Source organism: Synchiropus splendidus, chromosome 2, assembly GCF_027744825.2.
Source record: "Synchiropus splendidus isolate RoL2022-P1 chromosome 2, RoL_Sspl_1.0, whole genome shotgun sequence".
NCBI lineage: Eukaryota > Metazoa > Chordata > Actinopteri > Syngnathiformes > Callionymidae > Synchiropus > Synchiropus splendidus.
Window position 1 is genome coordinate 15,193,463 of NC_071335.1, and position 14,064 is coordinate 15,207,526.

The 14,064-nt window shown below is 42.7% G+C and overlaps 3 protein-coding genes across 5 annotated transcripts in view; 1 reads left to right on the forward strand and 2 right to left on the reverse strand.

The window, feature by feature from the left end:
* The first annotated feature begins 95 nt into the window (after nucleotides 1-95).
* On the forward strand, nucleotides 96-1,366 carry LOC128753794 (BBSome-interacting protein 1). Its single transcript, XM_053855879.1, has 3 exons — nucleotides 96-195; nucleotides 708-778; nucleotides 1,002-1,366. Exons 2-3 carry the CDS (start codon nucleotides 733-735, stop codon nucleotides 1,157-1,159), a joined length of 204 nt encoding a protein of 67 aa, XP_053711854.1. The 5' UTR covers nucleotides 96-195; nucleotides 708-732; the 3' UTR covers nucleotides 1,160-1,366.
* Nucleotides 1,201-8,193, reverse strand: LOC128753793 (programmed cell death protein 4-like). 2 transcript variants are annotated; one of them, XM_053855876.1, is made up of 12 exons: nucleotides 8,108-8,193; nucleotides 7,680-7,760; nucleotides 6,706-7,014; nucleotides 5,443-5,537; nucleotides 4,877-4,990; nucleotides 4,581-4,802; nucleotides 3,471-3,568; nucleotides 3,231-3,345; nucleotides 2,346-2,453; nucleotides 2,147-2,257; nucleotides 1,926-2,065; nucleotides 1,201-1,824 (listed from the first exon to the last, which is right to left on the reverse strand). In XM_053855876.1, the coding sequence occupies exons 2-12, from the start codon at nucleotides 7,720-7,722 to the stop codon at nucleotides 1,767-1,769; spliced, it is 1,413 nt and encodes a 470-aa protein (XP_053711851.1). In that variant the 5' UTR covers nucleotides 7,723-7,760; nucleotides 8,108-8,193; the 3' UTR covers nucleotides 1,201-1,766. The 2 variants fall into 2 exon arrangements, with proteins under 2 accessions (XP_053711851.1, XP_053711852.1); XM_053855877.1 differs by lacking the exon at nucleotides 8,108-8,193 and adding an exon at nucleotides 7,962-7,980.
* Nucleotides 8,194-8,538: 345 nt separating this feature from the next.
* Nucleotides 8,539-14,064, reverse strand: part of LOC128754309 (RNA-binding protein 20-like) — a 37,201-nt gene continuing 31,675 nt past the window's right edge. For both annotated transcript variants that reach the window (XM_053856831.1, XM_053856832.1), the window contains 8 exons: nucleotides 13,660-13,791; nucleotides 13,496-13,575; nucleotides 12,534-13,179; nucleotides 12,374-12,460; nucleotides 11,732-12,296; nucleotides 11,372-11,437; nucleotides 9,662-9,783; nucleotides 8,539-9,220 (listed from right to left, as the gene is read on the reverse strand). In XM_053856831.1, the coding sequence (XP_053712806.1) occupies nucleotides 9,152-9,220; nucleotides 9,662-9,783; nucleotides 11,372-11,437; nucleotides 11,732-12,296; nucleotides 12,374-12,460; nucleotides 12,534-13,179; nucleotides 13,496-13,575; nucleotides 13,660-13,791 (1,767 nt within the window). In that variant the 3' untranslated portion in view covers nucleotides 8,539-9,151. The remainder of the gene's footprint in view (nucleotides 9,221-9,661; nucleotides 9,784-11,371; nucleotides 11,438-11,731; nucleotides 12,297-12,373; nucleotides 12,461-12,533; nucleotides 13,180-13,495; nucleotides 13,576-13,659; nucleotides 13,792-14,064) is intronic.

Genomic DNA, 14,064 nt, shown 5'->3' on the forward strand with positions numbered 1-14,064 from the left:
TATATATATATATATATATATATATATATATATATATATATATATATATATATATATATATAGCGCTAACACGGAATAAAGTTTCACCACTATTCCATAGTGTAAGAGTCCCAAATGTCTCCACTAGGTGTCAGTAAAACACTGTTTTGAGGCGTAATCCAGTTGGCTTGGCAACGGCTGCTATCCATGCTAAAGGTGGGTGTATTGGAGTATTAAACGCCTTGATCATTAATCGTGACCGTTATAAAAAGCTACTTGTTTGAATGCATTATAGTGTCAACGCCTGTGCTTTACAGGACCACGTCAAACGATGCTGTTTTTGTTGCTCGCGTCTTTAGCTTAGCAGCATGCTAAAGTAATTATCCGTTGACAAACATTAAAATGCCTTGCGACAAATGCTGAAAAAGCGCTTTAATAAGGGCAATTCCTCGAGTTATTTCTTTACCAGTTTACTAGTCCGCCGTCATGAATAAACGTGTATGCATGTTTTATTTTCTTGTTTCAGTTTCCATCTTGTGCGTTTTAATGCCAAGTATCTGCTGGATCAGCGATATATGATAACACGTCATTCATTTGTATTTACACTCATCCTTATAATGTTTTTATCTGGCATGCTGACAATATCTAACCTGTTTGAGTCAAACCTGATTTTACTTTTATGTCTGGTCTTTTTTTAAATGAATCCTAACAAGACCTTTTGTTTTCAGTGCTGCTGAGCTGTAACAAAACACAATGCCAGAAGTGAAATCGACGCTCAGGGAGGTTCTGCCCAAACAAGGTTGGTACTGTTTACCAAGTGTTTTTTCCTCCGCACTTGCATACCATCTCAAAAATGTGCTCACTCCTCAAGAATGGGTCAGTGGGTGTGTTCCCGCTCTTCCCGTGCTTGAATACATTCATTGTGTTGCTCCGGACACCTAAACTTTAAGATTGTTTAACTGCAGTTTAATAATATGTGAATAATAATGTAGTTGATGATATATTTTTGGCTACATAAAAAGGCCAGGTGTCCATGGAAGAGGTCCCAACAATGGTTCTGTGCAAACCGAAGCTGCTCCCACTCAAATCTGTCACCCTGGAGAAACTGGAGAAGATGCAGATGGAAGCACAAGACGCCATTCGACAACAGGAGCTTGCAATGAAGGAGGAGCCCAAGTAGGATTGTTCAGCAAACCAGTTGCACCCAATTGACTTCTCAAACACAAAATGGCAGAATAGGATATTTATTTTGAACATGAACAGAATATTTGTAACATTTAGAAAACAGCCTTCACATGTTTCTTTTTTTTAATAGTATGGATCCGTACACAGTACTTTTTGAACACCTGTTTCTTCCCAGATACAAAAATAAAAGCCAGAAAGACGACTCGGTGGCCCTTACTTCCATCTTGTTCACATTGCACTCTGACATATTTGAATTTCAAAAGTAAAATGAAAAACAAATCACAGCATTGGAAAGAAAGCAGCTTATTAAAGGGGATCTGTGTTGTGTATAAATCACTGAAAAAGGAAAGGTCGGCAGTGAACTCAAGGGGAGCAAGTACAAAACAGCGTGGAATGACTGACATTGGCGGGTGGCACTTTACAGGCTAGCTTATGTAAATATTACAATGGAAACACTGGAGACAGTCAACTACTTGAGCTTCACTCAAAAGTGCATATTTAAGCGCAACTGGCTTTTAAATCACCATCGTGGGGAAAGGTTACCCAAAGGTTTTGAAAAAATATGCAAGTAAAAAAGTTTCTTCTGACATAAAAATAGTCTTTCAGCTTTCAAGTTTAATGACGCCGCCGTCTCCCTCGCTGATGAACCTCTTCCGACCTCTGAGAAGACAGAAATGATTAAAGCAACCATGCATCCATTTTGTACACAGCCCTGAGTGAGTCGTGTGTCTGTGTGTGTTTGAGTGAGCGAGTGAACTCACCGAGAGGGACAGAGATCTCGCAACTTGATGTCCACGACTCCCACACTGAAGCTGCAGTCCACAAACTGCTCCAGGATGAAGTAAGCTCGAGGAACATCAATGTTGATTTCAGCAATATCCAGGTAAACTCGTTCGTATCCCTGAAAAAAAAAATCACAGTGAAAGTCTACTGTCGCTCTGAAGGTGCAGTGCACGAGCTCGAACACTAGGTGGCAGCTTACCCTTCTCATCTGATCCACAGTAATGATGGAGGACTCCGAGAGAGACTTCAGCAGCTGCAGAATCATTTTGGACGTCTTCTCTCCTTTCGATTCCAGCACCATAATAATCGCCTGAACACAACACCAATATTAGTGTTTACGACACTATTTTAATGCGCAGGAAGCTGATCAGTCTGAACATTTGTTGCTTTGTATATACCTCATAGACAAACTCGTGGTGGAAGTGGGGGACCTCCAAGTCTTTCAGGCACCGCTCTGCCTCTTTGACATCTCCAGACAGGACAAACTCCTTCAGTAGCAGGTTCATCTGACAGAAGAGCACGAGACAGGATTTAATAATCAGCCTCATCTGCCACATATATGCCTTTATATATTCAGCACATTGAAATGAGTGAAATGACACTCATTAAACAAGGAAACTGGAAAAAATAAAGTGCTGTAAACATGTTTATTCAGGAAAACTAACTGCAAAATAAGAGGACTCATGCCATTATTGTTATACTACTATGGCGCAACAGCCGCTAAGGCGTATTTATTATGACATATTATTAGGGCTGCACCAATACAGCCAAAATTACGGTCTCATTTTTTAATAAAAATATCTATCACGATTAATAAGCACTTGTTTTTTCTTTCAACAAAACTCGAAATATTGATCACAGATAATTAAAAATATAATTGACTTCATCCCAGCCATTGCTGGTGAACGACATGTTTGCATCAGCCACTCACCGTCCTCAGGTCACCTGCTAATGATTGGCATGTCTCAGTCAGCGCTGCATTGTTATGTTAAATGTGAAACTGTATCAGTCTGTTCAATTTTAGCATCCAAAAATATCCCACAATATTTGCCCAAAATATTACAGATCACAAGGAGCTGTTATTCCACAGCAATACCATATGGACTCCAACTTTGAAGACGTCAGGATTTCTTGTCTCTCACCATTGAGAGATGACATCAGAATCTCAAGTCAAGAAACCTGTAGCTGACGAACCCCAGTCTGGGAAACGCCTCCAGACTGTGGGCTTCACGATCTAAATGCACTTTTCTATCCAAATCCTGTGGTTAAAAAAAATAAATCACCTCCTTGATGAGCTGTGTGACGGGTCTCTGGCCGCCGCCTGCGCCCCACTTGTTGTCCAGACGAAGACCACCCATGCTCATCTTCAACAGCACCGCCGCTCGGTCCAGAGCCGCCCTGCGAGAGGGAAACCAGTCCGCTGAAGAGCCATCCACATTATGCACCGCTGCTGATGTGATGCACACGCAGCAACAGAAAACCATGGCAACAAGTAAACACTTCGGCACTCTTCGATCACATACCTCGTATATTCACAGTCCACTCTGCCTTTGTAGCTTTCAACGAAGCTCTGAGACAATATTTGGTCGCCAACTGCCCGAGCGATGAACTGGCCCACCAGCTGCAACACAAAAGCAGAAAAATGAAACACATTTCATCAGAATACAGACATTGAAACCTTGGGCTCTGAAAACATTACCAGTTACATGAGCTTAGTGCTGCTTTATGGGACGTGTGAGTGGTGAGAGTGCTTTTACAGCAGCCATTAAGAGGAGACATTTTGAAATGCCAGGCCTCCAGTTTGACGCAATGAACCAGGCTTGCAAATGAAGGCAGCCGCAAGCCCCAAAAGTAACTTTTCAATTTCATATAAGCATTAAATACTGAACCGTGGAATGGAAAAAAGTTGGAGTTGGGTGTTGAGAGATTTCAGAGAGACTTTGCTGGCGCTGCAGTTATTACGGACCATTGTTCACGTTCAGACAACTGCCGACTCTCATCTGACCGCAGCACTGCTGGCACACAGGCAAAAAAAGAACAGGGAGCTGAATAGAGAAAGTGAAGGTTGTGGAGGGAAAGTCATGCAGAGAGGGCAGGGTCGTAACCCTCCTCTCAACACACAGATTTGTGAGAAAGAACCAGTGAGGCAGAGAACGAAAGGCGGGCTTTTAGAACGCACTGCTGAGTTTGCAATTTCAGAATGTAGATGTGGCAGAGTGTCTACACAGCACGAGTAGTCAAACGCAAAATTGTCAACATCAGCTCCACAAGTGCAACAAGAAGTACTATTAGGACAAATTCCAAAGAACCTTTGTTGGTGCGGAACTACACACTGTGACTCAAACACGAGGACAAAACTGTTCCCTTCATTTTCTACATATTAATTATGGGTGGGATTCAAATGAAAAAAAAAGGTTTGAGATTTCAAGTCTCAACATAACACTCATCAGTACTTTTTAAGGATCAATTGCTGGCTAATGTGGTGCAAATACACATATGAATGAGTAGTTTATTTAGGGTAATACATTTTCCCAAAAGCGTGACCCACATTTTTTTCTGAAATTAATAAGGTGAAATTGATCTGTTTCACCCTAATTTGAATAGTTGGTGTGAGACTTCTTCTAGCCTCCTACCTGTGGGGCGTCAGGCGTGTCTAGAACCAGGTCAGGGAGCTCCCGTAGGAGCCTGTCGAAGGACTTCTCCAAGTCATTGGGTAACAAAACAGATCCACAGAGGCGAGCCAGCAGCCTGGAGGTCAGTTCCCGATGGCTGGCTTTGGCTTCCAGCGCCAAAGACACTGCCAGTGAGGGGACATCGCTCCTCATAGAGCCAAGGTTCAACTCAGCCAGCATTTCCTGCATGTGCACAAATGCTTTAGACAGAAATGCATAAAGAGAACACTAAGGGGCGCTGGATAAAATATACATACCAAAACTTCATTCGTATCGCCGTGCTCAAAGTACTCTTGTACAATAGGGACAACAGTCCTCTCAAAGTCCCGCTCATCTAGAGGAGGAACCACAGTCTCGTACACACAGTTAACCTGCAGAAAGAGTACATTTTTTACTATACTTGCTGAGGTGCCACTTGCTACACTCCCAAAAAAATAGAGGCCCTTCACTTGCACTTCACTCATATGAAAATTGTTGGATTACTTTTCAACTCCAGTGATTTGAGAAACTGCTAACACTGCTGCACACGAAGTGACACTTCTGTGGTACATCATGTTACTACCCTTCAAGTAGAGGGACTTTTATTTCACTATCACAAATTTTTGTCATCAGCTTATACCCTGTACCTTTTTCTATAGACAATTGCATGCCTTTGAGAAGAGAACCAGTAGTGAAGCCCTTTGAAGAAGAACAATTCAAGGTCACGGATGACTATTTTAATACTTTGTTTTTCTTATTGTCATTGTCGTGGAACTCTACAAGTGCTTGCTCATGAAGATACTCTGACCTTGACTGTGAAACCCGTTATCAGCACATGTCGTACCTGGGCTTCGTCATAGTTGGGGTCTTTCTCGTCCACTTCCTCTGGTTCATAAACTTCCCCTGATTTTCCCCACACACCTTTGCCTCCAGCGCCACCTGTATGCAAGAGAAGTGTCATCACCCCACTGTGTGTGAGGGTATACTAAGCAATGAATGGAAATCCAGACATTAAATAAGGAACCCAAAGGATCAAAAAGCTCTCAGTCCTTTCCACCCATGCAGACATCAACACACACGGAAACATGTGACACGCTCCAAATAATCCTCAGATAGATATGTCAGAAATAAAGTCACGCAGGATCTGCACGACTCACTGCTGCTATTTATCACTCAGAGCTCCAGCATGGGTCCAAGTCACTTCTGCTTTCACTTCGCCGTGTCAGGTGTCTCAAGCTCATCTTTTGGAACGTTGCTTTAGAGTCACAGACGAAACCTCAGAGGCTATTGGTCATAACACTGTTTTGACAAGCATGGAGTCAGATTATTAGAAGACCAATAACAGCAATACCCCCTTTAATAGTTCTGCTTAGCCACATCATACAATTGGAGTCATAATCTCCATCCATTTGAAGAACGTTGCACTTGTCATACAGACCAGCACCAGCTGGTTGAAGCCCCGAACAGATTGTAGACAGTCTAAGAAGCCAAACAGCAAAGCTGCTTGTGCGACAACCTTAACCCTCCATTAGTCCAACTAAATATGTGACATACGACACCCGTCCTTGTGGGTGCTCCGTGATGACATGGCAGTTATTACCAGAGGTCATCGAGGGATATCATGTAATTGCCTTTCAAAACAACCAGGCATGGGTTTCTTTTGCAGTCATTTTAATAGCTATGAAACCTGGCAACCTTGGGAGGGAGGCCCAGCAGTCTGAAAGGGCAACTTGCTGAACTGAAGAGAACTATATCCAATATCCTCGACGAGACAGCAGGGACGGAAACTGAGGAAGGCATCACACGCCTCAACACTTGAGCATCACTTGGAAGTTCAGTTATATTATCACTCGATCACTCACTCATACACGTCACTGAATATCACATGACATCAGCTTTTCCAAAAGACGCAACACCTCATTGTTGAGAACCAAAAGCTTAAAAGCTTATAATTTTCTCTCAGCTTGATTTTACTATTGCTGTTGAAACTATTAAAAAGCATCATTCATGTTACTGCCTAGCAGCAAAACTCGTAGGCAGAATCATTTCAGTGCCCCCTCTATTGGTGTACCATTGATACGAAAACAGTCAACAATGAAGAGCGTACCTTTCTTTGGCAGACCTCTGCCTTTGCCTGGTCGAGATCGTCTGTCCAGCAGTTTGCTCTTGGGACTGTTCGGTACCGTGGCCGTCCACCTGATCACATCCCCATTATCACTGAGGGAGTCACCTCTTCCCGAGTCCCTGGAGGAGTTCTTCCTCAGCCGACGCTTGGCTTTCGCCTTGAGCCGTGCCTCTTGGATGCTACTGCAAGACGAGGACATCCAGTTGCCATTAATCTCATTGATGTTCTTGTTGAGAGACTTTCCATTGTCTTCATCATCGGACTGAAAGGAGTCACTGAGGTCATCAGCTTCTGCATGGGGAGAAGAACACAGAGTACAAAGGTGATGACGCGGCAAAGATTTGCACAGTTTTCAATTCACTGGCTAAAATAACAAATTCAATACAATCCAAACAATGAGACAAGACTAGACTTTTACACTCAAGCTACACTTTCTATCAGCAGAAGAAACATAGACATATTAAATTAAAATTCAAAACTAATAAAATACTTAATGGGAGGTAAACAAATATTCTTAAACCTGGTAAAGTTTATTCCTTGAGACTTGAGTTGCATTGTCATCACTTTTACACTTATTATCAGATACCATCTCTTGTTTACCGCTTTCTTTATAATAGTATATATGTTCGCAATACATAATACAGTTTACTTGTGACCCTAGACTGTGTGTCTGTGTATCACGGCACTGAATTTCCTCAGGAAATAACGCAGATTCTGTTGTATCTATAAAGCTCGACCTTTAAATGTCAGTCACTAGACACCTATATATACAGTTGTGTATAACGTTATACACGTCTGTCACCGTGTTTCACACCGTGCTGCATCATTATTCGATGGCACTTTAAACCCATTTGCTTCAGCAGTAATTCCGAAAGCGAGAACATGACTACGGGTCCATCATCTCCCCTCGACAAGCGCCCCAGTGACACACATTCGTCCCCGACAGACGAACTCACCGACTGGGTTCGAGTTCAGCCAGGCCTCGCAGTCAGTAGCCATTTCGACGGTACTTAATAGCAAACGAAAAACACTCGGACCTGCAACATGAAAAAGCGTTGAATGAATGATAAAAAAGGACAAACGTCATACGCAGCTCGCGACACCACCTCCCATTCGAGCTAGTGTTGATAAACAATGACGTCGCGCTAGCCTGGATGCTAACTGCTAAATAATGAGTGCGACACAATCCATAACTGCACAATGTGTAAATTCAAATCGAACACAACTGTAAACACTACCTCATATTAATCGCACAGTTGTTGCTTTCAACAGAAAAACGACAATTACTTAGATTTCGCTCCTACGTTTTTGATTTGCAAGTTCGAAGTAACAAACTGCATTTCATTCAAACGAGTTTCGTAAAAAATATTCAAGTTTAACTCACACTTAAATCTTCTTCCGTCTGGAGAGCGCAGCTCCGAACACTGAAGATACTTGTGACTTCTACCCAGCAACTAAAAATCGCAGGCCTTTGTTTTGTTAATCTGATTGGTCTATGAGTTGGGGGCTTTAAAGCCACAGCCAATCAGAATCCAGAGTGGCAGCTTCTTCTGGTACATTCTGTGGTTCCATTTGCAAATCCGTGTCCTAGCGGCGGTATTTGGAACAGCGCGTTTTGCATCGAAGTAAGTTTTGCTTTCATGTCAAATGCATTAGTTCCACAGCACACATTAAAAAAAAATATCGTAATACAAATGAGCTGTCTTTCAGTTTAGCAGCAAGAAAGAGGCAATCGACGCCAACTTGTTTTTGAAATGTTTATTCACATTGCAAGACAAAAATCAACAATATTCACAGTATATCAAAAGTCAGTTATTCAGCATCTCTTCAAAAAGGAACAGCAAAGAAACCCTTCATGTTACAAAATGTGGTCCAGCTGGAGGTCTCCAAATTAAGGTATTACATGTGCTGGCAAATAATTGAGATGATTTGTGAATGACCCTCAACTTCTGTATCAGTCGATGAAATGAATTTACCTGACTTTGAATTGAATGCAGTGCAAACAGTCACAGGGTCGTGTGAATGTAAAAACACAGAATAGTTTAAATACTCATCAATAAATAGTTCAATCTGCTAGAGAAACACGTATTTCCTGAGAATCAGCTCAGCCATTTTTACTGAGAAATAAAATCAATAAAAACCCACACTAATTCATTAAATTAACCTTTGCATTTAGGCGTATTGACTTAATGGGTATTTCAGTAATTATGAAACATTGAAAATCACCCTTAAATTGAAATGACAGCTTTATTCTGACAGTTGTAATTAAAAGAAGAAATGCTTTTATACAGCATCAAAGTACTTCACAGAGACGTCAGCATTTCTTTACTTAAAAAAACTAAATGCAAAAAGTCAAGTTTTGACACGTCACATTATTTGTTCCTGTGGACGATCACGCACACTTTTTGGTAACATCAAAGGGAGGAGGTCAATGTGTCACCGCAGGTTTGCTCAGTTCCATCATCAGACTTTGCTGAGCCAGCTGGGACAAGTATTTCTGAGAAGAGAGTCGGAGAAAAATACACGTTACAGACACAGTCACAGCTTGATGGATAAACAGACTGAAACAATGACAAATGCATTCACAGTTGTCCAAATTAATGCACAGCTTTGACAGACAGCACAACTGCTTTGGGCATTTTGTCAGAGTGGAATGTAATATGTGAAATGTTGGTCTTCTCCCAGCTGAGCAGCTGGTCCAGAAAGAAACGCAAGATGGCCTGATGCTGAGTGGCCAATAATCAGAAACCAAATACACATCAAGTGTGTTCGCTATGTGTGCGCACATTTTACACATTGTTCGTCAAGTGCACCTGTGACATGCTCGGCTGGTCCGCTGCACTTACAACAAACTTACACACGCCTGGAAAAGTCGGAGTTTGTCTTTGAACAAAAGAAATGCTTCCATTCAGCAGCAGCGTCACTGAGGGTTGTGTACCTGTAAGTTCATGTAGTGTATGGTGCTGCGGCAGTGAGCCGACTTCGCCGTCTCTTCGCTGGTGTAGAAGAGCCCACAGAGTTTGCAGTAGAATCCAGAACTTGGGACCACAAACTCCACTCCTGTTTTCGGCACATTAAAACCAAATGTCACAAATTTAGAGAGTGCAGTAACAACACTGCAATACTGTCATTTTCTCTTTTTTATATCTTAAAAATACATTTTACTTCAAAATAGTTGTGTTTGTAAGATGATATATACATAAGTTCTACAACACTGAATAGTTTAGTAAATACTGTGTATTTCAGCAGCTAAAATGAAAACAGCAATATTTGAATACAATTTAATAGCTGGTTGTCATTAATTGACTTCCCCATCACTGGTTAAACAGCGATGAGAATACAATAAATCTAGTAGCAGAAGTTAAAACTACAACCTACAGCAAAGGCCTATGCTGATCAAAATCATGAATTTGATCCCTAAGGTTGTTTCAGTATTAAAGAGCTGCTGCTCGTCCCCTAAACCATTACTTCAGTGATATGGAGGACTTGACAAAACTTTACACTAAGCCTCTTCACAAAATATGGTTAAAAAGTTGTTTATGTTGTAACCTTAGCTCTCATCCTAACATAAAATATACTGTCCAAGTGGTAATAAATTGTTTAGTAATTGAGCATCCCTGAGGCAACAACACCTTTTTTCACCCTTTTGTGTGACACACCCGGTCAAAGGAAGCAGCGCTTTCAACAAGCAAATTCACACATCCATGTAACAGAAAACTGTTCTCTTCAAACCTTTTACATCCTCTGGAAACAGGTGTTCTCCTCTCTGTGACTTGACTAGGGAGTTTTTGTATGAGATAGAACTGCAAGCCTGGACATTGTGTTTTGACCTCCACAAGAGGGGACTTTAAGGCAACAGCCAATCAGATGCTGAACGATACTTGAGTCGTACTGTAAATCCTCAGTAGCTAACACTTTAAACCTCATGCCATATTTAAATACAGAGCAATGGCAACACACAGGTGTTTTACAGAACACAGAACTTTTTTTTTCCGTCCCAGTCGGAAACATCCAGATGATTGAGACCTTCTAGACCAAATAGGAATGAAATGGTAACAAGCTTCTTCTTTTCCTTTCGGCTTCTCCCTTCAGGGGTGGCCACAGCGGATCATCTTCCTCCATCTCACCCTGTCCTCTGCTCCCTCTTCTCTCAAACCTACAGACCTCATGTGCTTTGAACTTTCAATGTATGAATCCACAGCCATCAGCAATAGCCAGATGCACTGACGTAAGGTCGACGGTTTCCCAGCTCTGCTCTGCTTCTTACATAAGGCCCCATGCAACAGGTCCCGCACCATGTGCTGGGTCACATGATTCCAGCTCTAATGATAATATAAATACTCTCCTCTCTGGGGTGCGTTTCACAACCTGCTCATAGATATAGGTCAGCATGTGGCAGAGCATTTCAGCCAATTACCACGCTAATGCATCAGACTGTCAGTGTCCTTATTAGTGGGGCTCTTAATAACACCTTGTCCTTAGTGCTCAGATCACAGGTCCCGGGCCCCTGACATCTCGTCTGTTGGGTTACCACAACATCTGGAGGGAGCTTAGTGTTGCCGGGATACACAGTGAATCATCGTGAATGGCTGCATAACAACAATGATAATACAGAACCTAACTAACAGTCCGCAGGAACAGAGCTTACCCAGGGGGATGCTGAGCTCACTCACAGCCTTGTCTTGCTCATTGGATGAGGTGTGAGCCTCTATATCTGAAAAAACAGGAGAAAATGGAAATGTTGATCCACATTTTAATACTGAACAAAGGAGGAACAAAGGTGTACAAGTCATTTGGAGTGACCTTTATGTTTAGTGTCACACTGAGCAACATGCTACAGCAATACATTTTCACAGTGAAGGTTTGTCAACAGTGCTAAAATATTGTCACCTTAATCTGATGGAACATGACACTGTTATGAACTCCATGATCGGCAATAGAGTATTGCATGGCAAGACACTAGTTAGGTGTCTTCATTTAGCAGTAGCCTATAGCGTACAGAACTTACCTTGTGTAATAACTAGCTCCTTGTGTTGTGTCCCATTAGGGACAGGCTCAGTGACTTGCTCAGCACTGGGTGTCTTGATGTCTTCTGGTGCACTCCGCTTTTCGGTCGTCTCCTCCAGTGACTCACAGTCGGTCACTTTATCAGGAAGACAAGTTTCCTCCAGTGCTGTCTTGAACTCATCACCGGGGAAGTTACTGAGGTTCGTATTTGATGGTTCATGAATGACTTTTTCTTCTGCACACGTTGCCTCAGACAGAACTCCGACAATGTTCTCAGGCATGTCCGTCTGATTTGGAGAATCCACACATGGCTCCTCGGTCTCAAGCTTTTGACTGGACACGTCTTGCATCTCAGAATTGGACGTGGGAGGGATTGGCGGCTCGGTGACAATGTTTTCCTCAGCGGACTCCTTGGGGCAGCAGGCTAGCTCGTCCAGCTCGGGCAGGTCTGGTTCAATTATGGAATCCTCTTCTCCCCCCACTTCATCCACGGTGACCAGTTCCTCCATGTTTTTAGGATACCAACATTCTTCATCTGTGTTCTCTCCACTGTCCTGCTCCTTCTCCTGGTGGGTTTAAAATTTGACAATATAAAAATGGTTCTATCCGCCCTGTTGATACTCATTTTCATGTTTTCACTTACCACAACTTTTTGCTTAGCAGAGTCACTCATCCCACTTATCTTATTGTTCTTATGAGGCGAAGTGGATTTCTCTTTTGACTGTCGATCCTGAAAGAAAACTTGCTTAGCAACTAAACATGGATATAAACACCAGCATGAAGATAGAGGATTTGTCACTCACATTCTTTCCAGTGTCATGCTTCTCTGAGGGGCTGAGCTTCCTGCCTGATCTTTTGCTTCGACTTCTGCTGGGCGAGCTCTTCTCTTCAGGCGACAGGCCAAGGTTCTCATCAGTCGTCTCAAACTGCCTGGACCTGGAGCTGTGGTGGTCATCCTTCCTGCGTGACTTGCTGTCATGTCTCTGGTAGGACTGCCTGCTTGGCTTGTCTGACTTGTACATCGGTTCCTTCAATGGGAAACCATCATCCATTCTCCTGTATGAGTAATCCTGAGGGCTGCTTCGTGGATACCAGTCTCTGTTCCCTCTCACCCCGTCATCTCCCCCACGTTCATCAGCAGTTCTTGTAAACTCAGAGTACGCCTTCCTACGTTCACTCGCTCGTCCGTTCGGCCGATCATCATCCACACCGCTGCCGTTCCTCCAGGGCTCAACCCTCTCCTTGTCCTCATCTGCCCGTCTCATGTGCACAGATCGATCCCAGGAGTTTCTGCCAGGGCCTGTACCATTGCTGCATCTTTCCTGACCCCTGGGTGGCACCCCCTGAGGGCTGTGCACGGAACTACATGAGGTAAAACTGGGGCTATGTGAATGAGGACTCAAGGAGCGGCAAACTGGGCTTCGGGAACGAGCTCTTTCTGGCATGTAGCTGGAGAAAGAACACACGAGAGTTACATCACGACCTTTAAAGAAACACACTTCACATCCAAGGGAAGAACAACTTAACACCCACTGATTCAGTCTTTGCTGACCCTCAAGTGGTGTGACATCTTACCTGGTTTAAATGTCGAACAGGTTTACTCCAAAAGGGCAAGCATACCCACAGCGGTTTGAGTGTATCACAGCACAAATGAGACCACAATTTGTGCTTAACCAGAGAGGGCAGCAAAACACCGCAGATCAGCCTGGTGTTAAGTTACTCTTATGAGTCACTTCCCATTGTGGAGCTATTAAATTTGTCTTACTGCTCAAGTTCTTGCATTTCCTCTCTATCCCGCTGGGAGGCAATGTCCTGTATAATGGTCTGAACATCCTTTCCTGGTTTCTAGAGGAGAGAAATTCAAGTTTTTTGGATGAAAGAGTAAAAGAAAACCAGACTCTCTCTCTCTCTTTTCTGTCTCCACCTTACCTTCAGCTGCAGCTCTTTGTACCTTTTAGACATTCGGATCAGAAGTTTCTGATTGTTTATCATGGCTGGGGTGAGTTGGTAGTACTGAACCATGGCCTGCGCTGCTTCAACGTAGGACAGCTCCAGGAACGCCTATTGGAAATACAGAGTTAACGAAACCACTGGTCACGTCAAGCTCAACAATATGGCTAAATTAATTATCATTATTATGAATTACTAAACATCACAGTGCTGATTTAAACAGATTTACATAAACTCATCTGAAGTAGGCCTTTCAAATAGAGTTGAGAGATTTTCAAGATCTCTAAATAATAATATGGGAATGGATCTTAGATGGATTTAGACCCACAACATGCACAGTTTGACAATCCAAAGCATCGTAGTAGTAGTAGTAGTAGTAGTAGT

What these genes read in the sequence shown, in the direction of transcription:
- LOC128753793 (XM_053855876.1), bottom strand. Translation starts at nt 7,722, where the DNA reads ATGGCTACTGACTGCGAGGCCTGGCTGAACTCGAACCCAGTCG. An exon ending in GCTGAACTCGAACCCAGTCG is followed by an intron (nt 7,015 to 7,679) that starts GTGAGTTCGTCT and finishes CTCCCCATGCAG; the next exon opens with AAGCTGATGACCTCAGTGAC. An exon ending in ACCACGAGTTTGTCTATGAG is followed by an intron (nt 2,258 to 2,345) that starts GTATATACAAAG and finishes TGTTGTGTTCAG; the next exon opens with GCGATTATTATGGTGCTGGA.
- LOC128753794 (XM_053855879.1), top strand. Translation starts at nt 733, where the DNA reads ATGCCAGAAGTGAAATCGACGCTCAGGGAGGTTCTGCCCAAACAAG. An exon ending in GGAGGTTCTGCCCAAACAAG is followed by an intron (nt 779 to 1,001) that starts GTTGGTACTGTT and finishes CTACATAAAAAG; the next exon opens with GCCAGGTGTCCATGGAAGAG.